Source organism: Heloderma suspectum, chromosome 11 (assembly GCF_057233095.1).
Source record: "Heloderma suspectum isolate Gila_16-S chromosome 11, 16-S_ref, whole genome shotgun sequence".
Taxonomy (NCBI): Eukaryota; Metazoa; Chordata; class Lepidosauria; order Squamata; family Helodermatidae; genus Heloderma; species Heloderma suspectum.
In genome coordinates, this window is record NC_139468.1 from 4,245,473 (window position 1) to 4,257,708 (window position 12,236).

At 53.2% G+C, this 12,236-nt stretch overlaps 1 protein-coding gene across 1 annotated transcript in view; it reads left to right on the forward strand.

The window, feature by feature from the left end:
* Positions 1 to 613: 613 nt before the first annotated feature.
* Positions 614 to 12,236, forward strand: part of RORA (RAR related orphan receptor A) — a 511,382-nt gene continuing 499,759 nt past the window's right edge. The window contains exon 1 of the mRNA XM_084816677.1: positions 614 to 869. Coding sequence (XP_084672803.1) covers positions 647 to 869 — 223 coding nt within the window. The 5' untranslated portion in view covers positions 614 to 646. The remainder of the gene's footprint in view (positions 870 to 12,236) is intronic.

Consider the following 12,236-nt stretch of genomic DNA (forward strand, 5'->3'; position numbering starts at 1 on the left):
TCCCGGTCGACAGCTGGTTGGCCGCCGTGGGAACAGAATGCGGGACTAGATGGGCCCTTGGTCCGACCCAGCAGGGCTCTTCTGATGTTCTCTAAAGAGCAGCAACAGCAGCTGTTCCACGCCTGGGGTGGGGGAGGGGTCTCCCCGGCAGCGTCATGCCGGAGCCCAGGCAGTCAGCGATCCTGGCGCCTGCCGTGTGCGCGCCTTTGCCGTGGCCCGCGCCGCGCCGGGTTCGAGTCTGGGCGGGCAGCGGCCGTGCGCGTCTACACCGGAGCAGGGAGGGAAGGAGCGGTCGGGCGGCGTGGGGGGGGGGGCGCGAAGGGCCCCCGTTAAAGCTCTCGCTAGCGCTGCTTGTGGTCACAGCCAAGCAAGCTCGCCTCCCATCTGGCTCTGGCTCTGCCTCGCTCCGCGCTCCGCTCGCCCCCCCCGCCATCTCCGGCTCGCTGCCTTCGCCTTCGGGTCCTTCTCCGGGCGGTCCGTCCTCCGCGCGCGCGCCCTCGGCCAGCCCCGGAGCCGCCCTGGCCGAGCAGCCCCCCCCTCCGCCGCCGCCGCCGCGCTCGCCAGCTCCGGAGCCGGCCCGGGAGGGGGCAGAGGCGGCGGCGGCGGCGCGGCGGCGCGGCGGCGGCGGGAGCGCCCAGGCAGCAACATGGAGTCGGCGCCGGCGGCCCCCGAGCCCCCCGCCGCCGACGACGCCGGAGAGCCGGGCAGCGGCGGCTCGGAAGCGGCCGCGGCGGCTCGCGATCCCCCCGCGGCCAGCGGCGAGCTCGCCCGCGAAGGCGATGCGCCGCCGCCGCCGCCGCCCGCGGCTCCGCAGCGCAGGCAGAGCTATTCCGGCGGCAGCAGCAGCAGAGGAGGCGGAGGCGGAGGAGGTAGGGAGCGGGGAAGGGGGGTGGGGGCGGGGAGGGGAGGGGAGGGGGGCGGGCGCGGCGCGCGCCGCTCGAACCCGGGCCGGGCCTTCGCCTTCCCCGCCCTCCCGGGCCGACCCGAGCTCTTCCCCACGCGGGCCGCCTCGCAAACTTTTCCTGGCTCGACGGCGAAAAGCCTTGGCCAGCCTCGACCCCGAGCGGGAGCGGAGGAGGCTGCGCAGGGCCGTCCACACGTCGCCTTCGCTCCGCGCGGCGTGCGCTGAAGGGCGCGTCTGCGCCGGGCGCGTGTCTCGGGCGCCCGCGGGTCGTGGCGGGGGGCGTGTTGCTGCGGCTTCGCCGGCGCGCTCGCGAAGACGCGGCGGACGGGCAGCGCGGAGCGGGGAAAGCAAACTTCGCGAAATGAGCTCCGTAGTGCCGCCTCACGCAGGCCCGCCTGCCCGTTCCGACGGGAGTTCGCGACGTGTGCTTGGTGGCGCCCGGCCTGGGGAAGTCAGCGCACGACTGCAGCCCCAGGCGGAGCAATAGAACCTCGCGTCGTCTTCATCATCTTCATCTTCATCATCTCCCTCGCGCTCTCCTCTCCTCCACGCCTCCCTTCCCGTGTCGTTTGTTTATTTCGTGGGAGAAGTCCGTTCTTTTCACCACGTGTTTTGAGACGGGGCGACTCCTGTTTTGGCTCGCTGGCTCCTTGCGCCGGCTTGTCTTCATTGTCTCCTGAAGCGGAGTGAACGCGTCCACACGGAGCTGATCTCTGTGCTTGCCTTCTGGTTGTTGCTGCGGTTTCCTCCTGACCCCTAAGGGTGGGGGGCGGAGGTGGGGGGCCCACGATACCGTCAAACTCTTTTTTTAACGAGCCTTTCCCTGAGCCGCTGGTGCGAAAGCTTTGATGGCTTCTCTCTCTCTTGCCAAGCTTTTGAATGTCCCGCGTGTGGCTTTTCTCAGGGTCTGGAGGCGAGCGGAGGTCAGATCCTCTCGACAGGTGCGGGTCAAGTGAAGTTCAGCCTGGGGCAGAAGGCTGCATCTCCATCAGTGGAAAGAAAAGAAAGCAAAGCTCGGTGCCGCTGCGTGTGTGCTGGTTACCTGGGTCTGGAGGAGGGGGGTGATCTCCCTCTTTCTCCTTGGGGCGTGAAGGGTTAAGGCCGAGGGGGCTTCCAGAAACATGCCTGCCCCCCTTTGCTCTTTTCAAAGCCTCCTTTGCAATAGTTTAGCCATCTCTGCTTTGCGTGCCATTAATCACCCAATTGGGTGAGGATTTGGAACTGATCCACTCGGTTGTGTGGATGTAATGATCACAATATTGCCATGTTAAGTGACAAGTTGCCTGTAACTCCTGTTGCCAGATGTGCTCTGTTCTGTCAGGGTTTTTTTTTGGGGGGGGGGGAGTGGGAGACAGTAGTGGAGATGAAGGTCCCTGTGGCGGCCGGGAAGAAGGATGCCTTCTCTGCTCTGTGTTTTGTTGTTGCTGGGAATATGGCTGATCATGTGTCTTTTTGTGTGTTACAGTATTATTTGTTGCTTGTTTGTTCCTCCCTGTTTTTGGTCACACCTCCCTTTGTAAGCTTCCTACTTTCTGGCAACCTGTGTACAGTAAAAGATGACATGCATCCCTTAAAATGGTGTGTGCATGTGTGTGTGAGAGGGGGGGTCAATTTCCCCAGTGATTTTTTTTTTAATTAAAAAGAATGCAACTCTAGGAGGGTGGGAAAATGTCTCTAGGTTGACACACTGGTGAGTCTTCTCTCTCTGTAGCTGTACACACGCACGTGCAGCTAAATAAAAGTCCCTTTGGGGGGAGGGGGCTTGCAAAGGACCTTGAGATGGTGGTTTCTGTAAAAAGGAATGCAAAAGCCGGTTATGTAACAACGTTAATCAGAAACACTGGAGAAAATGTGTCCGAGGAGAGCCAGTTTTGGGGACAAATGTTTACAAGGCTGCAGGACTTCGCTGTTATACAACCTCCCTCTCTCCTCCCTCCCTGACTTTTGCAAGCTCCATCCTTTCTTAACCCTATTTATTTCAGATGAATTTGTTGCACATTATTATTTACCATGTTATTTCTCCCTCTTTCTCTCTCCCCCCTTCTCTCCTTTAAAGGAGATGGGGAGTGAGAGAGCTGCTGTAGTGTGCAGAATTCTCCTGCTGTGTGTTTTCTGTGTTTTCTTAGTCTGGAGAAAATTATGTAACCAGAGTAAGCGTGTGCCTATTATTATCATCAGCACAAAAATAAAAGGGTTGGGAAAGACGGCTTGATTTACGGTTTGTCGTGATCAAGGCGAGGCGTTGGGGTGATCTTGAGTGGGCTAGGCTTTTGATACTGGTAACCTCCTGACCTAAATGTGTGTTGAAGCTTCTCTCCCTGTCTCTCTCACACACGCAGGCACGTTATGGAAAGGATTAAACCAGGAGAGGAAAAGTGAAAATGCAGGCAGGCTCTCCCATGGTGTCTCTGCATGCCAGCACTGCCTTATGTAACAGTCTGAATGGAAGTGGTGGAGGGGGGAACATCCGTACAAAAGAACCCAGCCAAGGCTGAACATTAGGTGATGGAGAACATTCCTGAAGGGAAGCCGGCAGCAGCCAAGGCTCTTGGAAAGGTGTGTGAAACTGCAGGTCAGGCTAAGAGGAGCCAGCTTTGCTTTTGTGGGAGCGCCGGATCCATGGTGTGCGTGCCTGTGTGGGAGCTGGGGAAGGTTTGGGGGCTGGTGGAGGCTTGGATCATGTGATGGAGCTGGCAGAAAATAAAGTCTGCTCCCACCAGTGTCCAATGGCAGGCAAAGTGAAGCATTTCCTCTTAGCGTGGCATCCACGGCAGTGCAGGAAACAAATTGACTCTGCGAGCCCCCACTTTGCAGAGAAGCACCGCCACTGTCCTGCGTTTAGAGCTCTTTGCTAGAACTGGGATTTCGGTGATGGGGGGACCCTTGTGATGGTTGTCCACCCCCTCACCACATCCACGTCAAAGTCCTCGCCTACACCTGCAGCAGGAAGAGGGTTCCGCTGAGGCAGGAGAAGGGGCAGTTTTAGGCTCCAGGCGAGACGTGCCTTTGCAAACAAAACACACAGACTCCCTATGTCAGCAAAATGAACAACTCCCTGTAAGTGGGAAACCAGCAGAGAAGCGACCAGGCTGGATTAGTATATTTCGACCTGGGCTAGTTTTTAATTTTATTTTATTTGCAGGGCGTCTTTTACATGGGGGTATGTTCAAAAAGTGGCACTCTCCACCTGTGATGTAAAGTGGCCCATTCTGTTGTTGTTAATCTGTTTATATAGTACCATCAGGATACACGGAACTTCACAGAGCACAAAAGGAGAGTTCTCTGCTCCCAAAGAGCTTACAATCTAAAATTCGACACAGGGGAAACAAGTGTGGGAGGAGAAAGGCCTGCACTCTGCTGCATGTGCAGTCTAGGCCATGATTGACTTTGATCAGCCACTTCTGTAATGTAGCCTTGCTCAGCCTGATGCACTCCATGCTGGCTGTGGATTATGGAAGTTGCAGTCCAATAGATCTGGAGGGCACAGGTTGGGGAAGGCTGCAGGGTGGGTCCCATTAGTTATGGCTCCCTCTCCCCCCATCCCCTGTTCATGTGCCAGCAACTGGATCAGCAGGTAATAAATACACTTATCACCCAGCTGTGAAAAACTTCACCAGCCGATACCTGCAGTTGGCAGCTGTAGTAGGTGTGAGCATGCGTGTGCGCGTGCGGTCACTTTCATGTCAGTGATGGATTCTGAAGGAAAGAGAGGGGAGTGGGGAAAACCTCATGATACATCGGAAGATTGTGCTGCATGTAATCGATTTGCTTCTTTACAGTAATGGAATAAAATCATACACGTTTCTAAAAAGCCTAAAAGCTTTAGTAATGGTGCCTAAAAAACTTTAATAATGAGCCTACAAACTTTAATAATGTTTTATTATTAATGGTGCATGCTGTTCAAACATAAAAACCTCTGCCGGGAGAGGGACAGGGGGAGTGCGACCCTGTTGATTCTCCTGGACCTCTCAGCGGCTTTCGATACCATCGACCATGGTATCCTTCTGGATAGGTTGTCTGGGTTGGGAGTTGGAGGCACTGCACTACAGTGGTTCCGCTCCTACTTGGATGGCCGATTCCAGAAGGTGGTGCTGGGGGATTATTGCTCTGTGCCATGGCAATTGTGCCATGGGGTTCCACAGGGCTCTATTCTATCCCCCATGCTGTTTAACATCTACATGAAACCGCTGGGGGAGGTTATCCGGAGGTGTGGGCTGAGGTGCCATCAATATGCGGATGACACCCAGCTCTACCTCTCTTTCTCATCAAAACCAGGTGAGGCAGTGGCTGTTCTGAACCAGTGCCTGGGCACGGTAATGGACTGGATGAGGGCTAATAAACTGAAACTCACTCCAGACAAGACGGAGGCACTGTTAGTGGGTGGTTCGTCTGCCCGGCTAGGTGATATTCAACCTGTTCTGGAGGAGGTTGCACTCCCCCTAAAGGATCAGGTTCGTAGTTTGGGGGTGCTCTTGGATCCAGAACTGTCACTTGAGGCACAGGTGAACTCAGTGGCACGGAGCACTTTTTATCAGCTTAGGCTGGTATACCAACTACACCCTTATCTGGACAGAGATAGCCTAGCTACAGTTATCCATGCTCTGATAACTTCTCGTCTGGATTACTGCAATGCGTTATACGTGGGGCTGCCTTTGAAAACGGTCCGGAAACTTCAGCTGGTCCAAAATAGGGCAGCAAGATTGTTAACAGGGACTGGCCTGCGAGCTCATATTACGCCAGTACTTTTCCAGCTGCACTGGCTGCCAGTCCATTTCCAGGCCCAATTCAAAGTGCTGGTATTAACATTTAAAGCCCTTATCGGCTTGGGGCCAGGTTACCTGAAGGATCGCCTCCTCCCATATGTGCCTGCCCGGACCTTAAGATCATCATCAGCGGCCCTTCTCCGTGAGCCCCTGCCAAAGGAAGTGAGGCGGGTGGCTACTAGGAGGAGGGCTTTTTCTGTTGTGGCACCCCGGCTCTGGAATGAGCTCCCTAGTGAGGTTCGCCTGGCGCCTACATTATACTCCTTTCGGCGCCAGGTGAAGACCTTTTTATTTTCCCAGGCATTTTAGCTTTCTAAATTTTTATCTTTGCTGTTTTAAATCTGTATTTTAAACTCCTGTACTGCTGCTAGGTTTTATTGTGGTTGTATTGTTATATTGTGGTTTTAATGTTCTATATATTTTAAATTGTTTTATTGTGTGTTGTTTGCTTTTAGTTTTTGTGAACCGCCCAGAGAGCTTCGGCTATTGGGCGGTATAGAAATGAAATAAATAAATAAATAAATAAATAAATAAAAATAATAATGGCTAGAGATCCAGCTGTATGGCAAGGACCAACTGTGGCTTCCATGGGCATTGCTCTTGGTGGCACACCGCATGTGCGCCAGCATGAATAGTAGGTATGCGCTGGTGAGTCTTCTCTCTCTGTAGCTGTCCACACATAATGACAGTATTTGGTGCCAATTCCTGGGTTAAGTAGCCCATGCATTGTGGGGATGCGTGCTGCATGTGAGTCGCTTCTGGTTTCCAGCAACAACCTACGAATGGGGCACTTTGGGTTCTTCATTGGTTAAACAGCCCAAAATTAATCCATGGTTTGTTCTTGGGGTGTTTGGTGGAAAAACAAAATCAGAGTGGGACGTTAGGTCACCATTGGAGGAAAGCTGACTGAAGAGGGAGGAGGTGTCATGAACCCAGGTCTGTAGGGCTGCCACCCTGGGCAGCCTTACAGCTCGGAGGAAGGCATATGGACTGCAGTGGGCGTTGTGTCTCCGTAAACATGCATAGAACTTTACCCTAAGACTGAGTACTTGTGCTATGGTGGTGTTGTGGAAGCTGCAGTAGCATAACTCCTTCCTGTGTTGCCAGAGTAATAAGAGAACCCTTGAGCTTCTTAATTCAAGGGAGGGGCAGAGCCCCTGCTTTGCCTGCAGAAGGTTCCAGGTTCAATCCCCGGCATCTCCAGATAGGGCTGGGAAATTCCTGCCTGAAATCCTGGAGAGCCATTGCTGCCAGCCAGTGTCGACCATACTGGGCTAGGTGGACCAGGAGTCTGGCTCATCCTAAGGTAACTTTTGATGTTCCTGTGAACCAAGAGGAAAGTCATTACAGTTTAGCTTGTCCCCACACCAGTATCTTTCAGGGTGGATCCTGCATATTATTGCAGCGGTGTGGGTAGAGGAAGTGTACCAGGACGTGACGAGGGACACAGGGGCAGTTGGACAGGGAAAAATGTAAAGCTGTCTAGTGTAGAACAGTTAGGTACAGCACAGTTAATTAGGATTAGAGCTGTGCGTCATGATTGCCCATTTTGCATTTGGTGGGGGGATTTTCCCCAAATCCACAATCCCTCTCACACTTTCCTTAAGCCTGGAAAGCATGTGCATATGCATACACACAGTGTGCTATTAAATGTATCAAGGTAATATGCTTCAGTAGGGTAGTGTTTTGTTTTGTTTTGGCACAGTTCCTAACTGTATTATGATGATGATGATGATGATGATGATGATGATGAATCCAGCCCATTTCACTACTACTTCCCACAAGATCACATAAACAGATGTGTCCGTTGGCTGTGGAGGAGCAGAAGTAAAACTGTTACTGAATGACAGAAATGCATTAGTGCTGTAAGGGCCAGAAACCCACCGTGGTGTCTTTCATTTTGTAATTTGATCTAATAATTTTCAATCGAGTTCTCAAGCAGCCCACTAGGACAGTGGTGAGTTCTAATACATTGATGTGCTCCCAGAAACAGCAACAGGGCTGGTATTATAGCAGCATGAGTGTGCACTGGGGAAACAAAGTCATCTGTGGCTTAAAAACAGGCAGAGAGCAACAGCTGACCTGTGGAGGTGACCTCCCGACCCTTTATCAGATTCAGTCCTCTGAAAGCTTTTGTTGTGGTCTGGTTATTGCTGGTAGTGTATTTTTTTCTTTGCACAAAAGAGACATTAAACGACTGGATGGTGAAAGTGAAAAACATTTGTTTCTTTAAATGAATCACTGCCCACTGCAGCATTTCTTAGGGGGTTCCACTGCCCCTTCATGCCTGTGTCAAGGAGCATCATGCATAGATGGCCACATCTCTGTCTCTGACATCTGTACACACATAGGTTTTCCACACACACTGGAACTCTGCACAGTCAGGGTTCCAGCATGCATGGAAAGGAAACCCTATGCATGGAGAGGTCTGCTCTGTAGGCTTTCCTTTGCAGACATCCATGCCTAAAAGACATGACAGCTGGGGCAGAGTTGGTAGCACCATGCAACCTTGGGGGCAGTTCTGGAGCCACTGTCCTGCAGCCCTGTCCTATGTGTGATGGCCATAGGGGGCTGCTGTGACCGAAAAGCGGAGTGTTCGTGCTTCAGTAATAGGTGGATGAATGTGGATCCTTGATCTCAAGTCCAGCCAAGGCTGTAAGCTTGCATGGTTGCCTCTCTCTGTTGGCCATCCATAAAGTGTGAATTATGAATTGCTTTCAGAGTCTCTATGCGACTTTATAAACAACAAAGAGTCCTGTGGCACCTTAAAGACTAACAGATTTATTGTGCCACCTCATTGGGAACTGGGCTGCAGTCCAAGAAAGCTTCTGTCACAATAAATCTGTTAGTCTTTAAGATGCCACAGAATTCGTTGCAGTTGCAACGGACTAACACGGCTACCCCTCTGGAAGCTGTTCTAGGCAACTGTGCCATCCGATACATTTGGGAAGAATTGCAAAGACACTTGATGAGGATTCACTTAAGTGAAACTTGATTGGGAAGACTTTGGGTCTTTTGCATATATTTCTCAGTGTGTGTGTGTGTTTTGATTCTGAGGTATGGTAACCAGACAAATATGATGGCTGTTTGTTTGAAGAACTTAAGAACATAAGAAGAGCCCCGCTGGATCAGACCCAGGGTCCATCTAGTCCAGCATTCTGTTCACACGGTGGCCAACCAGCTGTCGACCAGGGACCCATAAGCAGGGCATGAGCGCAACAGCACCCCCTCACCGATGTTTCCCAGCAGCTGGTATGCAGAGGCTCACTGCCTCTGGTACTGAAGGCAGCACATGGCCATCAGGACTAGTAGCCATCGACAGCCTTCTCCTCCAGGAATCTGTCCAACCCCCTTTTAAGCCATCCAAATTGGTGGAGGATTTGCATCCTTGAGACTAGGGTTGGCGGAGAATTTCTCCCCGAAACTTCGGGGGGCCGAGCGCCAACGTGTTCGGCCCCCCGAACAAGTTTCGGGGAGAAATTCTCCGCACTCCCCCGCCCCCCGCACCCCCCCCCGGGACGGGACTTACCTTTGGCGAATGTCCCTCCCGGTGGCGGGTCCGGCCGGCGGTTCGGCGGGTCTTCGTCAGGGGCGGGGGCGGCAGCCGATCTTTCGACCGGCTGCCGCCGCCGCCATTCCAATAAAAGAAAAAAAACCACACCCCCGTGATAGGCTACGTGACGATTAACGTAGCCTATCACGGCTAGATTTGCAAAGTCAGCCATGATAGGCTACGTAAATCGTCACGTAGCCTATCACGGGTGACTTAAAAAAAAAAAAAAAGTGCGTACGGATAATGGCGGCCCCCATAGGGAGCCGCCATTCCCGTTCCTTATTTGGTCGCTGTAGTCTACATAAAGGTTTATAAGGCAAATAGCGTTGCCCTTATTTTCGCCGTAGTCTACGTAAACCTTTACGTAGACTACAGCGACCAAATAAGGAACGCGAATGGCGGCTCCCTATGGGGGCTGCCATTTGCGTACGCGCTTTTTTTCCTTTTTTTTTTAAGTCACCCGTGATAGGCTACGTGACGATTTACGTAGCCTATCACGGCTGACTTTGCAGATCTAGCCGTGATAGGCTACGTTAATTGTCACGTAGCCTATCATGGGGGCGTTTTTTTTTTTAACTGTTTAGTTTGCGGCCGGGTGAGGCGAGGCACCTCCTCCCCGGCCTGAATTTCGGCCGGGCGAGGCGGGAAGCCTCCCCCCTGGCCTGAATTTCGGCTGGGCGAGGCGGGAAGCCTCCCCCCCGGCCTGAACTTCACGGGGGGAGCAGCGAAGCACCTCCCCCCCACCGCGAAAGCTTTGAGGACAGGTAAGGGACTTTCGTGCACCCCTATTTGAGACTATTGGCCTATATACACTATAAATGTGAACCTGCCTTATACCAGTTAAACTGAAATGGCTTCCCCATTTGTAAAGCAAGGGGATGTACAATTGGATGAGAACACTGCAAATTCTGGTTTGAGTTCCTGAGCCTTCCCGCCCATGACACCACAGTTGCCAGAGCTCCTCGTGGGAGAAGGAATGTGGCTACCGAACTAGTTCTAGGTCTCTTGTCTGCCCCTAAGCATCTCAGGCTGTCCACTGGCTTCCGTGGGATGGTTACTTCCCGTTGCCCCATCTGAAGTGTGGTGAAGATGAGCAGAGATGCCAGTCGTGACGTGAGACGATGGAGGTGAGACCTCCCTCTCCTCCACTGTGGAAAGTGATGTCTGGAGTCAGGGGTGTCGAACCTCTTCTGGCTCAAGGGCCGAATTCCATTTCGCAGAAGCTCTCGGGGGCTGTGTTCTGGTGGTGGGTGGCACCAAGGGCAAAGGGACGGAGCCTAGAGGAAAGGGGCGGAGCCAAAATATCGGCATAGTTTAGCGTAAATCTCTGCCAGCAACTGAGCCTTTAGAGAGGCATTTTGACCTTTAAAATGGGAGGGGGCTATGCAAGAGCTGGGAAGCCACCAAATGATGTGGGGTGGGGCTAGGGGGAGGGGGCGTGCTCATCTGGGGAACCTCCAAGGGCAGTATTCGGACTCCAGGAGGCCTGGATTTGGCCGCTGGGTCTGAGGTCTGCGCCCCTGTCTTAAGCACACCAGCTTGCGGCTTTGGCCTGGGTTATGGCTTCCGAATCCCCCCCCCCTCGACCACGGGAAGCAAAGCTCACTCTCCTTCTGTGTCGATGAGTCCTAGGCAGTGACATTCTTTTGACCTGGAAGCAGATGTGGAAGCCGCACAAGCCGCTTCCATGCAGTGGGGGCTGGGGGCTCCAATGTCAGTGGGGCAGTGGATCTGCTCTGGGTTTCAGTCAGAACCAATCAGAACTCTAAAACAGCAATCCAAGTGGTGAAGCACCTTCGATAGCTACTTTACAGTTCTGACTGGTTCTGACTGAAACCCGGAGCAGGTTCTGACTGAATCTGACTGGCACAGAAGCGGATTCACCACCCCACTGACATCGGAGCCACCCGCCTCCACGGCTTCCGCGTCTGTTTCGCGTTCTTGCGCAACAGGAAGTTCTGCCATTTTTCTGGACTGACTTGTCGAGGCTGGACCCAAAGCCAGAACTGTACTCTTTGTCCTGCAGCTTTTGAGGTTAGCGCCCCGAGGTGCAGCAAGCCAAGGGCGCTGCTCTGCTGACAGGGAGGGCTCCCGGTGTCTGCCTCATCCTTCCAACCCAGAGGCTCATGCCTGCTAATCACAGCAGGCTGCTGTTGCACGTCCCCATTTCCTTCTGTGCTTGGGGAGGGTTGGAGCACCCCTGTGGAGTTCCAGCCACAGCCTGCAGTGTTCCTGGTCTGGAGTCTCTGACAGCCCCCTGGAGTTGGGGAGTCTTTCCTGACAGCCATAGGTCACTCATGCCAGAGTGATATGGCGTGGGAGTGGAATCCTGGAGATCTATTTGATTTTGTCAAATCAGTGTTCTAGTCCTATGAGGAAGTGTTTGGGTTTTGTATGATGGAAAGAACTGACACCAGCGAGGATCTTGGTGGGCATTTAGTACCCATTTGGGTGGTCTGCACAGATTCTTTCTTCTCCCCTGCCTTATAGTGCATGCCTCTAGTCTCCATGCCCATTCGTCCTGATTATTTTTTAGGCATTGCCTGAAATACCCCCACTTGCCAACTGCTAAAGAGAATAAATTATGTAAAACAAACAAAAGGAAGCCAGCCTTAATTTGCCTGCTTCTGATTATTTTGGCTTACTTTGTGCAATCTTCTACTTTTCTGTGCCCAGCATCTTGTCCCGTGGTGAATACTGTTGCTACTGGGCCTCAAGTTAATGCACACACCGCTCGGAAGCATCTGCCTTGGGCCTCAAGAGCAGCAGTCACAAGCTGTCTCCTCCGGGAGAATTGTTTTAATGCAGCACTTGGTAGCCTCTGGCCAGGGCTGCATCAAGGGTGGGCATGGCTGGGCACCTGCCGAGGGCCCACACTCCAGCAGGGGCCCACAGACAAGAGCCTCTTCACTGCTGCAACCTGCTTGTTCCCCGGCCTCTCCCTCTGGCCCAGACAACAGTGGTGGTGAGAAGGAGGAGCGGCAGATGCCACGGCTGTCTGCCTGGCAAGCAAGCA